The sequence below is a fragment of the Schistocerca serialis genome, chromosome 2 (assembly GCF_023864345.2).
Source record: "Schistocerca serialis cubense isolate TAMUIC-IGC-003099 chromosome 2, iqSchSeri2.2, whole genome shotgun sequence".
In the NCBI taxonomy this organism is placed as follows: Eukaryota; Metazoa; Arthropoda; class Insecta; order Orthoptera; family Acrididae; genus Schistocerca; species Schistocerca serialis.
Window position 1 is genome coordinate 757162794 of NC_064639.1, and position 22653 is coordinate 757185446.

Consider the following 22653-nt stretch of genomic DNA (forward strand, 5'->3'; position numbering starts at 1 on the left):
AAGCCGAAAGGAATCTGATTGAACTTAATACAGATTCCAGTCAGTAAAAAGCATGATCACCTGCCTGGACTCCTCAGCAAGCAGTATCTGATACCATCTACTGGGGCAGCAGTCTTATCTCGTCTGTCAGACTGCGTGTTGGGTGATATCAAGATTAGTGGCCTGTGTAACTACCTTGACAACATTCTCATCTATAATAACTCTTTTGACCAGCATCTGTGTGATATTCAGGGGGTGTTATCACAGGTTTGGGCAGCTGCGTTAACAGTTGAACCATCACCATAGCCAGACATCAGATCTCCTTCCCGGGGCATCTTGTTTCAGAGGACCAGGATTGACCAAGAGTGTAACTTTGCCTTACGATGGTCCCCCCCGCCCCCCACCCCCACCCCCGGAATAAAAAGGGAATAGCTGAAAATTTGTTCCCAATGTCACCCAGCTTGCTGCCCCTTTAATAGTTTACATAAAAATGGGGAGGCCTTCATCTGGGAAGAGTGTCAGCAGTCTGCCTTTGAGCCATTAAAACTGCCTAGAGTAACCCTCTAGTCTTGGCCATCCCAGACTTTCAAAAGGCCTTTATCATCCAGACTGATGCCTTCAACGCTGGTGTTGCCACTGCTCTACCGCAAAAACATTTTGGGGAGAGGCACCATGTTGCCTGCACTTCTAGGAGCTTGACACCAAGTGAATTAAAATGCTCCATTTACATGTGTAAGGCTTTGGCCATACTCTTCACACTCAAAAAATTTAAATTCTACATAGACCATAGAGGATCTTGAAACTGACAATCAGGTGTTAAGCTGGATCCTCGGCCATCCCAGGAAAACTGGCAGAATTGGTAGGTGGGCGGTGCGCATATCCACGTTCCGCTTTTGGGTGTGGCATATAAGAGGGGCTGATAAACAGGTGGCCACTGCACTTAGCCAGATGTTTCGGGAGGACAGTGAGGAAATAACTAATTGTGACAAAGCATTCGAGGAATTGGCTGGTGCCATCTTAACCGAGGTGCTGGAGCTCTTTGCTGGTCTCCAAGGTGCTGGAGCTCTTTGCTAGCCATGGCTTTAAGCAGGATTGGGACCCTCAAGCTGAGGACTATTAGGAAGCGTCTGTTTTCAAGGGCCTCCTCCAGTTGGAGAGAGAACAACACCCTCTGGACAAGTTATTTACAGATTATGTGTGTTTGTCGTGGATGGCTTTTCCCGATTCAACTGGCTTATTTCCTGTAGGTGGATTACAGCCGTAATTACTATCTACTATCTTCCTAAGGTGTTGTCTATATTTGGTCCACCCAAGGCTTTAGTTAGTGACAATGCTCCAGCCTTTGTTTCAAAAGAATTTAAGTGCTTTTGTTTTCAGAAAGCCATTAAGACATATTACAACAATGCCCTACTATCCCCACATCTCATTTGCTGCGTGAGTAAATAGGAACCTTTAGGCTGCTCTCCTCATCTATCATAATACGACCTGTATTAAGTGGGATTCCTCGCTCCCATGGATCAACCCTGCCTTTCATTCTACCCAACATGGGGCTATGAAGGCCACTCCTGCTACAATAATGTTTGCTTACCCACTCAATTCTCTCGTTTCCAATATGTGGAACATTAACGACCTTTTGCCACAATATCCAGTTCACTCTCCATCGACAAGCCAATTGTTACAATCAGGGGAGGCAGCCTGCTCAAGTGAAAGTTGGGGATCGAATTTTTGTTCATAATTTCGGCTCTGGGGGCGGTAGCGATGCTGATATTTCTAGGAACCTTGTGCCACATTTTCTAGGATGTTATAACGTCCTCTGAGAGCTATGTCCTGTTAATCTTTTAGTCCATAATCTAGCTAACAGTAGGACCACTTGAGTACGCATCAGACAGATTAAACAAGCCAAGTAGAGCCCCTCTGTTCTCCAACTCCCCTGTCAGGAATAGGCTTGGAGGAGGGGGGAGGGTTTATTGTTTCAGTGGGGGAAGTTGAGCTGTGTCGGCTTGTATCGATCTCTCTTTTGGGCAATCTCTTCCGTTTGGTTTCTCCTCTGGTTGTCTGGTGGTGCTGCCTCTGTGCTGTGGCCAGTGGGCCAAATTTTCATGGCACGCAAGCCTCGTTTGGACAACACTGGGAGGAAGTTAGGCTCCGAGCTGATGCAGTCAGTGAGAGGCTGATAGCTATTGGTTTTCTATTGAAAGTGTGTTGTCACCACCGCCCACTGTGTTGCTGTCTGTCGAAGTGACCTCTTGGTAGCAAGCTTCAGTTGGCAATTCACTCGCAAACTTTTCATTGAGGACAACTGTGGGTTAGTTGGTCTGTTGTCTCAGCACACGACGTGTATTGAGTCTTTTGGTTGCTTCTGGATTCTATGAATTCCTGATAACTTTCAATTCATCCCTGTCAATGCACAGTGACTGGTTTCAGTATTGTTTGAGTTATTTGTGGTATTGGTTTTTGGTGGATCTGTGAAGAGGTCCAACTAACAGCAGTCCTACTGGGATAAACAGGGCAATTTGGCCATTCAGTGAGATGTCCATTAGCCCTAGCCACACAAGGAAATGGCTGTCATATACTGTGAACCATAGATGAATGCCCTATTTTGGTAAGGTGCAGTATTTGTATCTAGTGAAATTTTTGAATGAGTTGTCAATCTTAATGCTGTCTGAGTATTGGATCTGTGGAAGCAACTTGCTGTAATTACCTCTAAATATTTCCCTCTCGTTTAACTGTTTGTCAGTGTGTGTGTGTGTGTGTGTGTGTGTGTGTGTGTGTGTGTGTGTGTGTGTGTGTGTGTGTTTTAGAGTTCTGGGGAAAAATAATAGTTTTATTGCAGTTGTCTTTGATTATTTCTTGGGCTAAAGTGTTTTAATCTTATCTAAGCGTTTGAACCATGGACCTTGCCATTGGTGGGGAGGCTTGCGTGCCTCAGCGATACAGATAGCCATACCGTAGGTGCAATCACAACGGAGGGGTATCTGTTGAGAGGCCAGACAAACATGTGGTTCCTGAAGAGGGGCAGCAGCCATTTCAGTAGTTGCAGGGGCAACAGTCTGGATGATTGACTGATCTGGCCTTGTAACACTAACCAAAATGGCCTTGCTGTTCTGGTACTGCGAATGGCTGAAAGCAAGAGGAAACTACAGCCGTAATTTTTCCCGAGGGCATGCAGCTTTACTGTATGATTAAATGATGATGGCGTCCTCTTGGGTAAAATATTCCGGAGGTAAAATAGTCCCCCATTCAGATCTCCAGGCGGGGACTCCTCAAGAGGACGTCAATACCAGGAGAAAGAATACTGGCGTACTACGGATCGGAGCGTGGAATGTCAGATCCCTTAATCGGGCAGGTAGGTTAGAAAATTTAAAAAGGGAAATGGATAGGTTAAAGTTAGATATAGTGGGAATTAGTGAAGTTCGGTGGCAGGAGGAACAAGACTTTTGGTCAGGTGAATACAGAGTTATAAATACAAAATCAAATAGGGGTAATGCAGGAGTAGGTTTAATAATGAATAAAAACTAGGAGTACGGGTAAGCTACTACAAACAGCGTAGTGAACACATTATTATGGCCAAGATAGACACGAAGCCCACGTCTACTAGAGTACTACAAGTTTATATGCCAACTAGCTCTGCAGATGACGAAGAAATTGATGAAATGTATGATGAGATAATAAAAGAAATTATTTAGGTAGTGAAGGGAGACGAAAATTTAATAGTCATGGGTGACTGGAATTCAAGAGTAGGAAAAGGGAGAGAAGGAAACATAGTAGGTGAATATTGATTGGGGCTAAGAAATTAAAGAGGAAGCCGCCTGGTAGACTTTTGCACAGAGCATAACTTAATCATATCTAACACTTGGTTCAAGAATCATGAAAGAAGGTTGTATACATGGAAGCACCCTGGAGATACTAGAAGGTATCAGATAGATTATATAATGGTAAGACAGAGATTTAGGAACTAGGTTTTAAGTTGTAAGACATTTCCAGGGGCAGATGTGGACTCTGACCACAATCTATTGGTTATGAACTGTAGATTAAAACTGAAGAAACTGCAAAAAGGTGGGAATTTAAGGAGATGGGACCTGGATAAACTGAAAGAACCAGAGGTTGTACAGAGTTTCAGGGAGAGCATAAGGGAACAATTGACAGGAATGGGGGAAAGAACTACAGTAGAAGAAGAATGGGTAGCTTTGAGGGATGAAATAGTGAAGAGCAGGGCTGGCTAGAGGACAAATGTATGGATGTAGAGGCTTATCTCACTAGGGGTAAGATAAATGCTGCCTACTGGAAAATTAAATAGACCTTTGGAGAAAAGAGAACCACTTGTATGAATATCAAGAGCTCAGATGGAAACCCAGTTCTAAACAAAGAAGGGAAAGCAGAAAGGTGGAACTAGTATGTAGAGGGTTTATAAAAGGGTGATGTACTTGAGGACAATATTATGGAAATGGAAGAGAATGTAGATGAAGATAAAATAGGAGATATGACACTGCATGAAGATTTTGACAGTGCATTGAAAGGCCTAAGTCGAAACAAGGCCCCGGGAGTACACAACATTCCATTAGAACTATTGACAGCCTTGGGAGAGCCAGGCCTAAGAAAACTCTACCATCTGGTGAGCAAGGTGTATGGGAGAGGCGAAATACCCTCAGACTTCAAGCAGAATATAATAATTCCAATCCCAAAGAAAGCAGGTGTTGACAGATGTGAAAATTACTGAACTATCAATTTAATAAGCCACGGCTGCAAAATACTAACACGAATTCTTTACAGACAAATGGAAAAACTGGTAGAAGCTGACCTCAGAGAAGATCAGTTTGGATTCCGTAGAAATATTGGAACACGTGAGGCAATACTGACCCTACGACTTATCTTAAGAAAATAGATTAAGGAAAGGCAAACCTACGTTTCTAGCATTTGTAGACTTAGAGGAAGCTTTTGACAGTGTTGACTGGAATACTCTCTCAAATTCTGAAGGTGACAGGGGTCAAATACAGGGAGAGAAAAACTATTTACAGTTTGTACAGAAAGCAGATGGCAGTTATAAGAGTCGAGGGGTATGAAAGGGAAGCAGTGGTTGGGAAGGGAGTGAGACAGGGTTGTAGCCTATCCCCGATGTTATTCAGTCTGTATATTGAGCAAGCAATAAAGGAAACAAAAGAAAAGTTCGGAGTAGGTATTAAAATCCATGGAGAAGAAATAAAAACTTTGAGGTTCACCGATGACATTGTAATTCTGTCAGACACAGCAAAGGACTTGGAAAAGCAGTTGAACGGAATGGACAGTGCCTTGAAAGGAGGGTATAAGATGAACATCCACAAATGCAGAACGACGATAATGGAATGTAGTCGAATTAAGTCGGGTTATGCTGAGGGAATTAGATTAGGAAATGAGACACTTATAGTAGTAAAGGAGTTTTGCTATTTGGGGAGCAAAATAACTGATGATGGTCGAAGTAGAGAAGATATAAAATGTAGACTGGCAATGGCAAGGAAAGCGTTTCTGAAGAAGAGAAATTTGTTAACATCGAGGATAGATTTAAGTGTCAGAAAGTCATTTTTGAAAGTAGTAGCCATGTATGGAAGTGAAACGTGGACAATAAATAGTTTGGACAAGAAGAGAATAGAAGCTTTCGAAATGTGGTGCTAGAGAAGAATGTTGAAGATTAGGTGGGTAGATCACATAACTAATGAGGAGGTATTGAATAGAATTGGGGAGAAGAGGAGCTTGTGGCACAACTTGAGTAGAAGAAGGGATCGGTTGGTAGGACATGTTCTGAGACATCGAGGGATCCCCAATTTAGTATTGGTGGGCAGCGTGGAGGGTAAAAATCGTAGAGGGAGACCAAGAGATGAATACACTATGCAGATTCAGAAGGATGTATGCTGCAGTAAGTACTGGGAGACGAAGAAGCTTGCACAGGATATAGTAGCATGGAGAGCTGCATCAAACCAGTCTCAGGACTGAAGACCACAACAACAACAACAACAACAAGCGTTTGTCATTTTTTAAAAAAAGAAAAAGGGAACAAATTTGCAGAAGGTTAAGTGGTGAGTTATTCTTGTGTGTTACTTGGTTACTGTCTAAGTTGATCTAACACTAATATCAGTTTGTTAGTTCTGTAGCCTGGGCTAGTTAGCAATACTGTATGTTGACCCAACTTCTGGTTGTCCAAATGGCCAACAAATTGTTCCAGTGTGCCTCACCAGCCAGCTGACTTGATGACGGGAGAGGAAACAGGCATGGTTCTGGGCGGAAGCTGGTACTAGGACCTCATTGGGACCACTATTCTGTGCTGAGTTGCTGTTGTGGGTCGTCGGTCACTTAAGTTCTTACGCTTAATGCAATACTCTGTCCTAGTGATCTTCTTAATGTTCCATTCTTTGTTAAATTTGCTCTTGCCTGCCTTCCCCTTCCAGAATCAAGCCTCAAAATTGTGCAAACAGAAAGGTGTAAAGCCTTCAGACAGTTACTAAATTTCACCAAGTTAAACTCTACTGAAAGTTTAGTTCACCTTGGATAGATATATTGTTTAGGAATAATTGTAAAATATCTTTTTATCTTTCTGTTAAAGGGTATTTTAAACTTTTTTTTAAAGAGAATATTTCTAAGCCTTCTGGGGCTCTGTAATGATCTTGACCTTGTTGTGATACTTAAAAATTTCAAGACAATTTCAAAGCCTTCTGGCACATGATGATTATTGATTTTGTTCTTGTTGTAAATTTTTTTAAGTAAATTCTAAGCCTTCTGGCACTCTGTGATTATTGATGTTGACCTTGCTGTAACTTTTTTTTAATAGATAAATTTCAAAGCAAATTTTAAGCCTTTCTGGTACTCTGCGATTATTTGTAATTATTAACTGGCTTTTTGCTTCATTCCACTGTGACAGAAGATTTTAAATGTTTTCACAAAATAAATCTAGATGTTGTCAACCACAAGTGATGCTGAACCTGGGGCTTGGCCCTTCAATGAATTCCTGCCATCACCAATGACAGGCCATTTCAGGTGTCTCAGTAATCTAATACTATTCTTTGCTTCCTGCAAATAAATTACCATATGATTTGCCTAATTAGTGATGAAGTTTCTTTAAACCAAGTGTCAGGACGAAATTCCACAATAATAGCTTCAAGGATGATGTAACATTGATGAACATTCACAGAAATGACATGCAAAATTAACCTCAAATACTCCAACACACCAGTACAAAGCAGCTCTGATAATGTTCTGATATTCAGTTAAAAGAATGAGATTCTCACTCTGCAGCGGAGTGTGCGCTGATATGAAACTTCCTGGCAGATTAAAACTGTGTGCCCGACCGAGACTCGAACTCGGGACCTTTGCCTTTCGCGGGCAAGTGCTCTATCATCTGAGCTACCGAAGCACGACTCACGCCCAGTCCTCACAGCACTACTGGCAGAAGTAAAGCTGTGAGGACTGGGCATGAGTCGTGCTTCGGTAGCTCAAATGGTAGGGCACTTGCCCACGAAACGCAAAGGTCCCGAGTTCGAGTCTCGGTCAGGCACACAGTTTTAATCTGCCAGGAAGTTTCATTCAGTTAAAACTTGTAGATTTGTCAGTTAATGCCTAAGTGACATACATCATGAACATTAATAAGACCAACAAACTGCAGGGACAAATTCTTGACTGGAAATGGAGGAAAAAAGGTCCTATGAATAAGTGTCCAAAAATGCATCATTATTGTGGTAGAAGGCGCTGGCGAATGACAATTCCTCTGACCACGTGCCATGTGTTCCTTGTGTGTTGCAGATTGAGTGATTAACACATCATACTGTAAGCAGCAGAATGGTCTGGTATTTGTGTTGAGAACAAGCCAAGATTGTGTTTTTGTATTACCATGCAAATGAAATGGCCGAGATGCAGCTATACCAAAAGTACACTCACACACGCCAACAACATCACACAACATTTCAAGCCCTTTTTGGAAGTTTGTTTGATTATACATCCTTTCAGACAGATGAATGTGCAGGGAGCCAGTGGACTATGCGTACACCAGATCTGGAGAATCAGTTTCTACAGGCTATTAATATGAACCCAGCAAACTGGTGTAAGCCCACGTAAGATTATGTGTATCCTGTATGACAACCACTACTATCCCTATTACCTACAGCCACATTACACCACATGGAGGCCACTTTGGACATCTGTTGTTATGTGGATGTGATGCAGCTCTTTACTGTGCTCTGGGACAATCTGCCATCGTTGCACACACACACACACACACACACACACACACACACACACAGTCCATTTCTGGACACATTTTTGTAGGATCTTTCTTCCTCCATTTCCATTCAGGAATCTGTCTTTGCTGTTCATTGGTTTTATTATTAGATTGGAAATAAGTTTTTCATTTTGTGAAATTATTACAAATTTCTGAAGGCAATCCAAGGGCCAGAATTTTTTTTTTAGTTTTAATGATACTCTGTGCACAGCCAATATTTGTCTTAAATGAAAAAGCAAAGCAGCATATATTTTACATACCATATCAATCTGAGCTTGATACTGCATTGTTACCATTCCAATAAATACTTGGTTGCACTGCAGCTCAAAACAACCCTCAACATCATCAACATCATCCTCATGGCCTTCATTACCCAACAGTGAATCTGTGAGGAGAATGATAATGCCAATTACACTGACTTATAATTATGAAGAGGATAAAAGGCAATGACAAATTAAATAATAGCAATATCATGTAGTGAAACATCTCAGTGGCTTCTTTTTTAAATAGGTAAATAATAGCAAAACTAGATAGATAGATAGAAAAATGTAAACACTACATTGCTTAGAATTAACCACGATGGAAGAGTAAATTTATTTTTCTTCCACTTCCTCCATTCAACTGTACCAGACTTAATAAATTTTTATATTTCATAAACATTAGTTTTATGTTTCAATAATTCCTAAACACAACAGAAAAAAGAAATAAATAATTACTTAAATAAAAACTTTTTGATATAATATGTATTTAAAATGGGCTTAAAAGTATAAAATAATTTCTCCCAGCCCCATACAGATCACTAGCCCTGCACAGATAGTACTGAAAATTTTGTAAAATTTAAAGCTAAAAACATGGGGTGCGTGCTATAGATAAGTGATGCATGAATAGTTCACATAAGTCACTACCAGTTATATTGTAGAGAAATGGTATGAAATGTTCTGTGATTTTACTCAAAGACAGCTACTCTCTACATCTCTTTCTATTGTCTATTGCATGCATCCCACATTTTTCATTTTAAACTTTACAAGTAAAGAAAAAAAAAGAAAAAAAAATCACAAGCACAGATTTTCAGGACTATCTGTATGGTGTTACAAATCTATATGGTGCTAGGTGATAATATTTCATACTTTTTTAGTCTGTTTTAGAAAGTGTTATATTCACAAGTTTTTTATTTAAATAATTATTTTCTGATTTTTAGTCTTGTATGAGACAAATTTTTCAATTTATTTCAAACATTTTGATGATATTACAACAGAGACACACAGTAAGTTTCTGGTATATTTAAGTTTCTCTTTCCCAGAGTCAACCAATGTACTTCTTTCTTCTACCTCTTGAAAGGACTGTGAAGGCAAAAATTAGAAAGATTTGAGCCCATAGAGAGAGTTACTAGCAATGATTCTTACCATGAATCATTTGCGACTGGAACATGGAAAGAGGGAAATTGCAGTGGTACACAAAGTATCCTCTGCTACACATCAGACAAGGAAACTAGTTAATATTGCAATACAGAGAGACAGAATAACAAAGTACCTCCACCACACACCAAACGTGAGTGAATTACTACAGCATTATCATCTAGTTCTGAGCTATTTACAAACTTTCAAGTATCTAGTTCATGAGAGAGTTAGTTTGAACTGCAAAATCTGCGCTGAACAGAAAAACAGACAAGATAGTAATCTAATAAAAAGAATTAAAAATGGGAATAATGTCATAATTTCATAAGTAATAATCAAAAATAGGTAAAACGAAAGTTATACAAATGTGTTTAATTTTAAAATAAGTTATTATGATTACAAAATATGTAATTTTCTGATTAATAATAAAGCCCCCCAACCACACAAGTCATGGACCATGCCAATGTGGGGTGGCTTATATGCCTCAACAATACAGACAGCCATACCACAGGTGCTACTACAATGGAGGAGTACTTGTAGGAAGGATAGGGAAACATGTGGTTTGTGTAGAGGGGCAGCAGCCTTTTCAGTAGTTGCGGAGGTAGCAATGTGGGTATCTGGCTGATCTGGCCTTGTAACATCAGTCAACATGGCCTTGCTGTGTTGATACTGTGAATACATTAAATGGCTGAAAGCAAGGGGAAATTGCAGCCATTACTTTTCTGGAGGGCATGCAGCTCTACTGTATGGTTAAATGATGATGGCACACTCTTGGGTAAAATGTTCCAGAGGTAAAATCCCCCCCCCCCCCCCCATTTGCATCTCAGGGTGGGGACTACGCAGAATAATTTCATCAGGGGAAAAACAAGATTGGCATTCTATGGGTCAGTGTGTGTAATGTTAGATCCCTTAATAGGATGGGTAGGTTATAAAATTTAAAAAGGGAAATGGACAGGTTGAAGTCAGATATAGTAGAAGTTATTGATGTTCAGTGGCAGGATGAACAGGACTTGTGGTCATGTGAGTACAGGGTTATAAACACAAAATGAAATAAGGGAAATGGAAGAGAATAGGTCTAATAATGAATACGGAATGCAGTTAAGCTACTGGATACCGAACCCATTTTACAGCCAAGGTAAAACATGAAGCTCACACCCACCACAGTAATACAAGTTTACATACCAACTAGCTCTGCCGATGATGAAGAGATTGAAATAATATGTGATTACATAACTGAAATTATTCAGATAGTTAAGGAAGAAGAAAATTTAATCATTATGTGAGACTGGAATTCGACTGCAGGAAAAGGACAAAAAGGAAAATTAGGAGAAGAGTAGAAGAAAATGGTTTGGAGGAAAGGAATGAGAGAGTATGATTTAATCATCACTAGCACTTAGTTTAAGAATCATGAAAGAAGGTCATATAAGTGGAAGAAATCAGGACACATTGATAGGTTTCAGTTTCACTGTATAATGGTAAGAGCGAGATTTTGGAACAAGATTTTAAACTGTAAGACATTTCAAGGGCTAGATGTGTACTCTGACCATAATTTATTGGTTTTGAACTGTAGATTAAAACTGAATAAACAGCAAAAAGATAGGAAACAAAGGAAATATGACCAAAATAACTGGAAAGATCCAGAGGTAAAAGACAAATGCGACAGAAGAGACACCATGCATATCTATAATTCTATGGGCGCAACAGCTGTTTGGTGAGAAAGTTTCAATGCGAATGCATAACCAATGTCTGAACTCCTACAGGAACTGGAAATCTGTATGTAGAAGGTTAACTGGTGGGGAGTGTGAGAAACAGAGTATCCAGGTTGGAGTTCCAGTCCAGCACACATTTTCAACTATCATCACTGCATTCCACAATGTTCTGTGTGGATGGAAGTCATTATTTCCTTCCTATTTTTTTTTCCATCCCATTTCCTTTCCATTCCTTTCACTCCAATTACTCATGAGTCAGAATTCTTCTTTGACAGGCTCTTCACGGCCTTCAGTAACAGTGGATGTTCCCTTTGTTTGGCTGCAATGTTTGTTAATGGAGTGTTGGCTGGCAAGTGTTGATGTTCTCCCAACGGATTCAGCAAAGCATCCATTTTTGTTTTCCTTAAGACACAGTACCATCTTGCCAGTCATCCTGATCAATGGAGAGGAATTTTCTCAAGTTTAGGTGAAGACCTATGCCATCACATAATCAAGCTCAGTTAAGTGGCATAGATGCTCTTCCAACGACTTTCTTTTGTTTGCATCAGACAGTCTAAGGTTTCACCAATTCTTGGCAATGGATACACATCCTTTATCGCAGATGTGTTTAGCCGATGGTAATCAATGCCAAAATGCCTTGCACCATCTCTCTTCTTCATAATTAACACAGGAGAGGACTAAGGATTTTCTGATGGTTGAAAGATGGTGTTTCACAGAGTATTCTCCACTTTCTTCTCGTTATCTGTTGTTCAATTGAAAACACTGTAAGTGAGCGCCAAATGGCAAGAGTGGGGTGATCCCCAGTGTTGTTATGTTTCACATAGGGTAGTCTAGTGTACTTGTCTCCACTCTGGATTCGAATGCAATCAAAAATTGATGTAGAACGGCCAACACTTGCCAACATTGTTCTTTGATCAAGAAAGGACCTATTGTTGGGTGGATAAATGTTCCTTGAGTGGGTAGATGGTAAAGGTAATGGTAGTGCACTTGCATTTTTCATGGATAGCACTGAGCTGACCTTCATGAACTGATTCAGTTGTCCCTATGCACAAACTCTTAGTTATGAGTTGTGGCTTTTAGAGGTAACTAGTGGCCATGATGCACTTTGTACATTTATGATGGTAGTGATCACTGCTGGCATACAGATTTCTATTGTGAGGCTGGTTACGTTTTTGTACTTGGCCAGAGATTACAGTTAAACTGAAAGTCCAAACTGGTCTTGCTGATCATAGGATTAGGATGTCATCAACTGTAGATAATTACACAGAATAATCATTCTTATGTGAACTTGGGGGAGTGGCTTTGTCAGTCTGAAGCATCAGTCTTCCATAGTCAATGATAATGTCTCCAACAAGTCACCTCCAAGGAAATCATTAAAACAACAAACTCAAACTACTGTGCTCTGACACTGATACGTTATCCTCACAACACAGTTTCCTGTCAGCTAGATGTATTTGTAACCTTCAACACAATAGCCTCTGAAACTCTAAACATAATTTTGTTCAGGTGGTCAATGTAAGTATCCAATACCATAAAAATGATGATGATGATGATATACTGGTGGCTTAGTTTTGTTTTAGGGCACCAAAATAACTAAGGTCATACACACCCACGTCAGAACCGTAGATCATGAAGATGAAAATGGAGTTAAAAGAGACTACACATTAAGCCCATTCGACAGAAGTACAGACAGCTAAAAACAGGGACTTCCTCTTGGAGAAATATCCATAAAATATAGAGATAGCAGAGGCCCTGAACTAAACATTAAATGTCCTTTATCATATTGCTATGATGAATAAAAAATGAAATGTGATGGCTAAAATGAGAGGATATGAGACCTTGCTTGAATGATTTCCTCACATTGAGAGGGCCGAGAAGAAGTCGGCCAAGCCGGTGGGAGATGTTTAGTTCCCTGGAGCCTGTTCCCATGAAGGGAAGACCAGTGGTGATGCCATAGTAACACTACCTCCTGGCAGACAGCAGAGCAGAGATCACAAAAGGGAATGGAAGAACTAGATGGCCAAGGTACAAGGATTGCAGCCTTGGCAGCAGCATCAGGGCTTCGAATCCCATCAGACCAATGTGACCAGTGACCCATATAAATATCACAGTGGCTCCACCAAGAGTGAGCAAGTGAAATCTTTCCTGGATCAGTTGCACTAATGGATGGGTGGGTGGTGTACAGCACTCAGAGGCTCTGAAGGGCACTGAGAGAGTCAGAGCAAATGACGCAATTGAAAAGCCTGTGTCACTGGGTGTACTCCGTGGCCTAACACAGGGCGAGGAGCTCTGCTGTAAATACTGAACAGTGTTCTGGAAGCCGAAGTATGATTTAGATCCCTCATAGTGAAAGCGGCATTGTAGTACTCATGATTCTAAGAAGAGAAGCATATTGCCTGAGTCTCCTCAACTCGTTACTGATGGAGGAAGGCAGGGTAGTAGATAGCAATAAGGTCCACTATGACATCATCTGTTATGGTCAAGCCATAAAGTGAGGAATGGACCCTGGTCCCAGAGAGCCGTCAGAGATTGGCCCACACAATGGAAGAGGGCATGGAACTATTAAAAGAACTTGTAAATGAAACCCAGCAAGCTTTATTGCTGTCCCGAAGAATGTGACGACACTGCGCCTGCAACTGTTTACAATGAATACAGTTTAGCATCGTAGGATTATGGTTAAAAACACAGAGAGCACTTCCCCATGCATGAATTGCATCGCAGCATGCCTCAGTCCACAAAGGACCGCGACACGGTGTGGTACAGATGAAGTGTAAGGAATGGAACGTTCTGTGGTGGTAAAGATAAAGTTTGTAAGGTATTCTACCTGGTCATCACAACTGGGAAAATGGTGTTCATTGAAGACTGTCAGAGAGGAGTAAAGCCTCCAGTCAGCCTTAGAAAGCTACCATTTGGATTTGAACGTAGGCGTGGTAGGAGTCAGCAAACAAGATGACGGGCAAACTGGGCAGTGCAAGCAGAAAGGTCTACATGGGAATAGGTGTGTGTGTGGAGTCTAAATGGAACATGAGTGCTCCAGTGTTAAGGCAGATGAGGCTTAGTTGATTGAGGTCAGCCAAGAGGGCACCTCTCTGGCAGGCTCTGGGAGAGCCTGAAAGGGAATGGTGCACATTAAAGTCACAGTGCAGCAAAAAGGGGTGAGGGAGTTCCCCAATAAGCTGGAGGAAGTATGCCTTGGTGACACTGATTGACGGAGGGATGTAAACAGTACAAAGGGATAACATGAAGCAAGGAAGGAAAATGTGAATTGTAACAGCTTGCAGTTGGGTGTTCAGGGAGATGGGTTGACTATGAACGTCATCCTGGATGACTCCCCCAGGAGATGGAATGCTATCCTCAAGGGGAAGGTCAAACAGGACCAGAAAGAAATGCGAGACGTCAAAGCAGTTGTGAGAAAGCAATTTTGTTTCTTGGAGGCAGAGAACAATTGGATGCTGCATTTCCAAGAGCAGATGTAATTCCTTCTCGTTGGATCTAAGGCTTCAAATGTTCCATTGGAGGAGAGACATGACAGGGAAAGGGGAGAAAGTAAAAAATTGAGGGGTGTCACCTCAGTGGCTGCCAAGTGCCAGCCTTTGAAGAGGATCTCCGAGTCAGTGAAGGAGAAGACTGTTTGCTTTGCTTGATTTCTTGGAGCCTTTGAGGTTGGCAGATGACGATTCAGATGTTTGTTGGTTGGAAGGACATAAAAAGTATTTGTGGGAGTATTCCTTCTGTACATTCTGGCCTGCTGGTTGTATAGCATGTGATTTCATCACGTGAGGTGAAAATTTGGTGGCTTGTTGCACAGTTGGAGGAGAAGGAGAAAGGGATGCTACCATTACACTGAGCAATTTTAAAACCACGATGCTGAATTTGAGGTTGCATGCCTCCATGGCCATGTCCTTCATCGAGCGAGATTTAGCAAGAACAGTACTTTAAGTGCTGGATGGTAAAATGCTGAGTTTCTGACTAGCCAGCAACTTGTGAGCAACAGGGTAAGGCACTTTTTCCTTCACCTGGACCTCCTGGACTGCCCAGTCACCTGTTATGTGTGGGCCAGCCTTCAGGATTGCACAGGGAGAAAGAAGTAAGAGAGGAACCACAAACACCGAAGTGGAGGAAGGATAGGATAAGGAGAATGAAGAAAGAAAAAAAGAATGAGAAAAAAGTGGAGGGACTGTTCTGAAGTCAGGCTACTGAAAATTTAGGATGTATTCCCAAATGTATATGTTCCCCAAGGGAGAGGAAAAATAGTAGCAGGACGGTAGACATGCAGCACAGAAGGGAGAAGTGCAGCAAAGGTAAGTGCCTTGTGGCAGCCAAGCTTGAACTCCAAGTGGTGGTGTGTGCACGACAGCAAGGTCTTAAAGTGTTTGTATTAAAATGAAATGAGACAAGTGTGGATGCAGACTGCGAAATTATTAAAATTGGAACTGTAAATAAAAACATAAAAACATCCTAAAACAGTCACTAACATAAACAACAAAAGTAATGTTGTCAGATCTAACACACAGTAAGGAGTGAAAAAGAAGTGAAGGAATTAAAAGACATCAGATAGCTGTGGTTGGCTGATTGTCAAAATAGAAGGGACAAGCTAGCTACTCCGAAACATCTCCAACCTAAAAGATTAGGACAGAGTCCAGATGTATTGCAAAATATTGAAAGCTTGATCTCACTATTCTAATCATCAGCTAAACTAGAGGGCAGATATCCACTTAAATTTTCTTCTGACCACTTCTCACAAAGTAAAATGTATCCAGTTAAAATGTGGCATACATTGATTTAAATGCCACAGGTCTCTCAGACTGGGAGCTGGAGGTTTACCAGGGCACTTCATCCCACCAGAGACCTAGGCATGAGGATCTCCACCTCCACATAGTTGGCTTCACGAACCTCAGCTTACTGTCCCTCTTTCCACAACAGCATGGATCTCCAAATGACCAGAAAAATGACAGCTGGCAGTGAAATGTCACACTGTGTTATGCAAGCTCCTTAGAAGCATCCTTGGCAGTTAGGTCTGCTCATTCCTTTCCCCAGATCTCTACATGTCCCAGTACCTAGTAAAATGATACCAGCTTCCAATTGAAGGAAGTACAATTGGTCATGTGTTAATTGGACCATTTTTTGAATGTGCTGAAAAGACTGAGGGGTACTAAGGGGATAGGAACACATGAGAACCTGTTTGATCTGAAGACACCTCAGTTGCTCCAGTGCCTTCAAGATCACATGGAGTTTGGCAGTAAACAGTTATTTAAGGGGAAGGTGAATCCTGAAGACATATATGGGTATCCATCAATTTACATGACTTTTAAAAGTTGATGCCTATTTGGAAAAAAAAATGATAAAAAGCAAAAACTGAAATTCAAAATCTGAAGTGTGATCTTTCTTATAATGTGTCAAGTCTAAAATAATTCTGGGCCTCTGTAGGAGCCAATGTGGAGATCTGTTCCAACCTTCGTGTAAAATGGTAAAGCCAGCCACACTCATCTCTAAAAGGCAATCCTTTATGAAATCCTGTAGAGCTTAGCTGCTTGCTGTCAGTTATGAAAAAGTCCTTTCATTGGTGGCAGAGCAGTGGTATGGAATACAAGTGTCTACGGCACGGGCATTGTTTTATAGGTCCGCCTCACCAGAGAGCTCATTAGAAAGACCCCAATGGCCATCCAAATGCCTTCATGGTACATCACATCCAAATTTTTTTAATAAGAGGGTGGTGCAGAGCAATACACCATGCACCTACAATCAAACCATGATCGAATGAAAGCTCTGTAAAACTGGAGCAGACAAGTTCAGTCTGCTCCCCATAAACTGTGATTAAGACATTTTAAAAAAATGAGTGCTTTAGTGACCATATTTTTAGGTCCATAAGGTGTGGCAATCAAATAATTTTCGAATCAAATGTGAGGCCCAAAGACCTCACTTTGTCATTAAAATGAAGAACAGTGTGTCCTAGTCTCAACTCAGAAAAGTTTAAAAACAGAATATGAATGGTTAAAAAGAACACACACAGACTTCTCAGTGAAGAAATTAAAACCTCTCATACCTGCTCATTCCTCCAAGCATCAAACAGTCAATTGCAAATGATGAGTAGTTGTTGCAAGATACGAGCAGGAACAAAAGACAGAGAAGTTGTAAACAAACAAACACCACAAGACAGGACATTTGACAACCAACATAATGCTATAATAGCTTTGGCAAAGACCGTCTGCTTAAAACACTTCCTTGAGGGACACAATACTCCTGTTCAAGGTGACGAGACAGGACGTCACTGATTCAGTATCTAAAATAGCATGCTGAGAAGAAGGACCATATAAAGATGGGAAGACATCCTCAAAAACACCATTATTATGGGCCTTATCAATGTCAAAATATATACTCAGTAGGTGTTTGTAGCACAGGAAAGCCCATTCTATTTGGAAAATGCTGAAGTAGCAAAGACTGTTGCATTCTCACTTCAACAGAGAATGTGGATATGAGGATATGTGAAACTTAGTAGAGACTTGTGCATCCATAAAAAGATAGATGCACAAAGCATATAACAACAACCAATGGTCTCCTTAGCAAAAGATCGTGCTGAGAACCCAAGAAAATTTGGGTCCTACATAAAATCACTAAGTAGGTTGAAGGCTTCTATCCAGTCACTCAATAATCAATCTGGTGTGGCAGTAGAAGATAGAAAAAGGAAAGCTGAAGTTTTAAATTTCATTTGTAAGAAATTGCTTGCACAGGAGGATCATGCAAACACATGTCATTTGACCACTGCACAGACTCACATATGGAGGATGTAGTAATAGGTGTCTCTGGCATAGAGGAGCAACTGAGAGTACTGTATGGTATTAGCCTCTTATTTATTTATCATGAATCTCTCACCTAGTCCAGAGTCCCAAGTGGCTGGAAAAAAGTGCAGGCGACTCCTGCATATAAGAAAGGTAAAAGAACGGACATGCATAATTACAGACCAATATCCTTAATACTGATTAGCTGCAGAATTCTTGAACACAGTCCGAGTTAGAATATAATAAATTTCCTTGAGACAGAAATGCTTTTGTCCACAAATCAGCAAGGATTTAGAAAGCATTGCTCATGCAAAACTCAGCATAGCTCTTTTCTCACTTCATATCCCGCAAACTATGGAAAAGGTCAACAGGCAGATAACATATTCCTAGATTTCTGAGAAGCATTTGACATGGTGCCCCATTGCAGACTGTTAATGAAGGTATGAACTTACGGAATACATTCCTGGATGTGAGAGTAGTTTGAAGACTTTTTAAGTGATAGAACCCTCAAGAGTGCCCCAGAGAATTGTGATAGGGCTGCTCTTATTCTCTATACACATAAATGATCTGATGGACAGGGTGAGCAACAATCTGCAGCTGTTTGCTAATGAAATTGCGGTGTACAGGAGGATGTTATCGTTGAGTGACTGTAGGACAATACATTGTGGCTTAGACAAGATTTCTACTTGATGTGATGAATGAAAGCTAGCTCTAAATTTAGAAAAAATGTAAGTTTATGCAGATGAATATGAAAAATAATCCCATAATGTTCAAATACAACATTAGTAATGTGCTGCTTTACACAGTCACGTTGATTAAATATCTAGGCATAATGTTGCAAAACCATATGAAATGGAATGAGTACGCAAGGATTGTAGTGGAGAAAGTGAATGGTTGACTTCAGTTTATACACTGAAGCACCAAAGAACTGGTATAGGCATGTAAAAAGACAGAATATGGCACTGCAGTTGGCAACACCTATATAAGACAGCAAGGGTCTGGCGCAGTTGTTAGATTGGTTACTGCTGCTATAATGGCAGGTTATCAAAATTTAAATGTGTTTGAATGTGGTGTTATAGTTGGCGCACGAGTGATGGAACACAGGATATCTGAGGTAGCGATAGAGTGGGGATTTTCCCATATGACCATTTCACAAGTGTACTGTGAATATCAGGAATCTGATAAAATATCAAATCTCTGACATTGCTGCAGCTGGAAAAAGATCCTGCAAGAACGAGACCAGCTACAACTGAAGAGAATTGTTCAATGTGACAGAAGTGCAACCCTTCTGCAAACTGCTGCAGACTTCAATGCTGGGCCATCAACAAGTGTCAGTGTGTGAACTATTCAATGAAACATCATCGATATGGGCTTTTAGAGCCGAAAGCCCACTCATACAGCATTGATGACTGCATGACATAAAGGCTTACACCTCGCCTGGGCCCATCAACATTGATATTGGACTGTTGATGACTGGAAACAAGTTGCCTGCTCAGACGAGTCTTGTTTCAAATTGTATCGAGCAGATGGACGTATACGGGTATGGAGACAACCTCATCAATCCATGGACCCTGCATGTCAGCAGAAGACTGTTCAAGCGGGTGGAGGCTGTGTAATGCTGTGAGGTGCGTGCAGTGGGAGTGATATGGGACCCCAACACATCTACATACGACTCTGACAGGAGACATGTACGTAAGCATCCAGTCTCATCACCTGCATCCATTCATGTCCATTGTGCATTCCGAAGGACTTGGGCAGTTACAGCAGAACAATGCGACATCCCACATGTCCAGAATTGCTACAGAGTGGCTCCAGGAACACTCTTCTGAGTTTGAACACTTCCTCCGACCACCAAATTGCCCAGACATGAACATTATTCAGCATATTAAGGATCCCTAGCAATGTGCTGTCAGAAGACATCTCCAACCCCTCGTACTCTTACAGATTTATGGGCAGCCTTGCAGGATTCATGGTGCCAATTCCCTCCAGCAATACTTGAGACATTATTCGAGTCCACGGTATGTCATGTTGCAGCACTTATGCATGCTCAGAGGGGCCCTACACAATATTAGGCAGGTCCACCAGTTTCTTTCGCTGTTCAGTGTAGAACACTAGTGCAAACCATTCTTGAGTACTGATCGAGTATTTGGGATTAGATTTGTTACCAGCAGGTTCAATCAACACCAAATATTACAGAAATGCCTCAGAACCTCAAATGGGAATCTGAGGAGGAAAAGGAGACATTCTTTTCAAGGAACAGATTTGAGAATATTTAGAGAAGCAACATTTGAAACTGACTGCAGAACAATTCTACGGCTGCCAATGTACATTTCACACAAGGAGCATGTGGCATCGATAGTTTGTATCGAGCACGAAACTTAATATCTGTGAACTCTAAGTGCTCTGTCGAGCCTCCATCTTAACTTTACTTCATTCTGTATGGACACAGTGTCAAGCATAAATATGTATGAGCTACGACATATATGAGAATTAAGTTTTCTATATCCCGATTACAGAACCCATTCCCATAGTGGCGACCCCGCAGTTCGTTCATGTTTCGCGTCTTCCGCACCGGTGTTTATGCAACAGGTTATATGCACTATGCAATGACCACGCCAAACAATGTCTTGTTCGAAAATGTGGAATCATAACTCCACTCATCGAGTTTCGTCATTTCTTCGCCAACGGCGTATTCATCATTTACGCAGTGATTCGTGTTCTCAACCAACAAAGTGTGCTAACCTATTAATTTTCAACAGTCGACAACTACATCGTTCGAGCAAACAATGGACTCAGACTTCATGTCACCGGATTATGCCCATCTGACAGTGAAATGTGAACTGAATAATATTCTGAATTATGTCTCTTCTAATCGAATGTTTCAAGAACAAAGTGATCTCCATTTGAACACGTGTTTAGCCACCCACCGGCATGCTACATCAGTTACTGTCGGGCCACGTGCAACGCCGACATTACTACAAACCGCGCCGGATCCATCCCACACACGTGGTGTTCCAGTTGTGTCTAATTTACATGCACAATTCAGTGTTTCGCGTAACATGGACCCCTTACTTCGCCTCAGTGGCGCGCCACATGCATCACAGGCATGTTATACATCAGATAGTTTTCACGTGGGTGGCGGTCTCAACCCCGCCCCCCTTCACTTGCGGGGGTCCCCTTTCTGGTCACTCAACCGCCTGCCGCTCCCACAGCACCGTCTGTGTCTGCAGCGCCGGTCTCTCACCCTGTTCCGGAAGCGGGTCGTTTCCATCCAGCACTCGTCACTCACGGCCTAGTTTCTGGGCCCCCCTCGTGTGCCGTCTATCCGCCCATTTCGACAGTACCGTCTGTGTCTGCTGCGCCGTGTTTTCGTTACACAACACAGTCAACTATGCCAGCTGCTGCTACTATGGATTCGCTCGTGTAGTTTCAATCCGGGCCTACCGTGCTGGCCTCTGACTTAACCTCAGTTCAGCCGCTACCCCACAAGACACTGAAGCCGCCGCTATCACACCCTCTTAGCCACCTGCTATAATAGCTTTCATTCGATCATGGTTTGATTATAGGTGCATGGTGTATTGCTCTGCACCACCTGCCGAAGCTACCGCCCTTATACGAGAACAACCCAGCATCGTGGTTCGCGCTCATCGAGCTTCTGTTCGAGTTACATCATGTGTCTGATGACAACTCAATATTTCTCTGCCTCGTCACACACCTGCACGACCACTCGGATTTGATTTGTGACCTGCTCATTTCCCACCACTGCCTGCACCAAAATACGAATTTGCAAAGAAGACTACAATGGAATGACTTGGCTGCTCGCCACAAGATTTAATAATCAATATTCTCTATGAGGAGCGCCTGGGGAAATGCACCCCCTCACAACTCTGGCGCCGCCTTCGACTGCTCCTGAACAAGCATACCATGCCTATTTACCAGAACAAATCAATGAGGACAAGCAGCCCCTGGCGTCGTCGTCTCCACCTCCTCCTCCTCTTGCTCACCCTTTCTGCTGGTATCACAAAATGTTAGGCGATGATGCCAAGAAGTGCAGGTTGCTATGCCAACACCCAAATGCTGACCGCAGGAAGTAAGAGACGCCGAGTCCTGCGGGGAACCTAACAGGCATCCTCTTACATTACACTCCGTTCACTCGTCCACCCAGCTGAGTGGTCGTCTATGTGACTGACATTGCGTCAGGTCTAGCTTTCCTGGTCAACACTGGTGCTGAAGTGTTGATCATACCAACTTCGATGGCTCCAAACGCTTCTTCACAGATGAAGTCACTTCTACGAGCTGTCAACGCGTCGACGTTACCTACCTCAGGCTCAGTGAAGGTTACGGTGACCCCAACTCCTTATCTATGTTTTCCGTGGACGTTCTACATTGCCAACATCGATGAACCGATCCTTGGTATGGATATTTTGTCTCATTACAAACTATCTCCGAACGTTGTACAGGGTTCAGTGCTCCCCCATCCTACGAACACTCACATACCGTGCACACGCACCTATTTCCAACGCTATGTTTCCAACGCATCATACAATATCATACGC

General features: G+C 41.8%; 1 protein-coding gene across 13 annotated transcripts in view; it reads right to left on the reverse strand.

Moving 5' to 3' along the window:
• Positions 1 to 22653, reverse strand: part of LOC126457957 (transmembrane protein 94) — a 504907-nt gene that overhangs the window by 224145 nt on the left and 258109 nt on the right. For all 13 annotated transcript variants that reach the window (XM_050094697.1, XM_050094693.1, XM_050094699.1 and 10 more), the window contains exon 15: positions 8479 to 8603. In XM_050094697.1, the coding sequence (XP_049950654.1) occupies positions 8479 to 8603 (125 nt within the window). The remainder of the gene's footprint in view (positions 1 to 8478; positions 8604 to 22653) is intronic.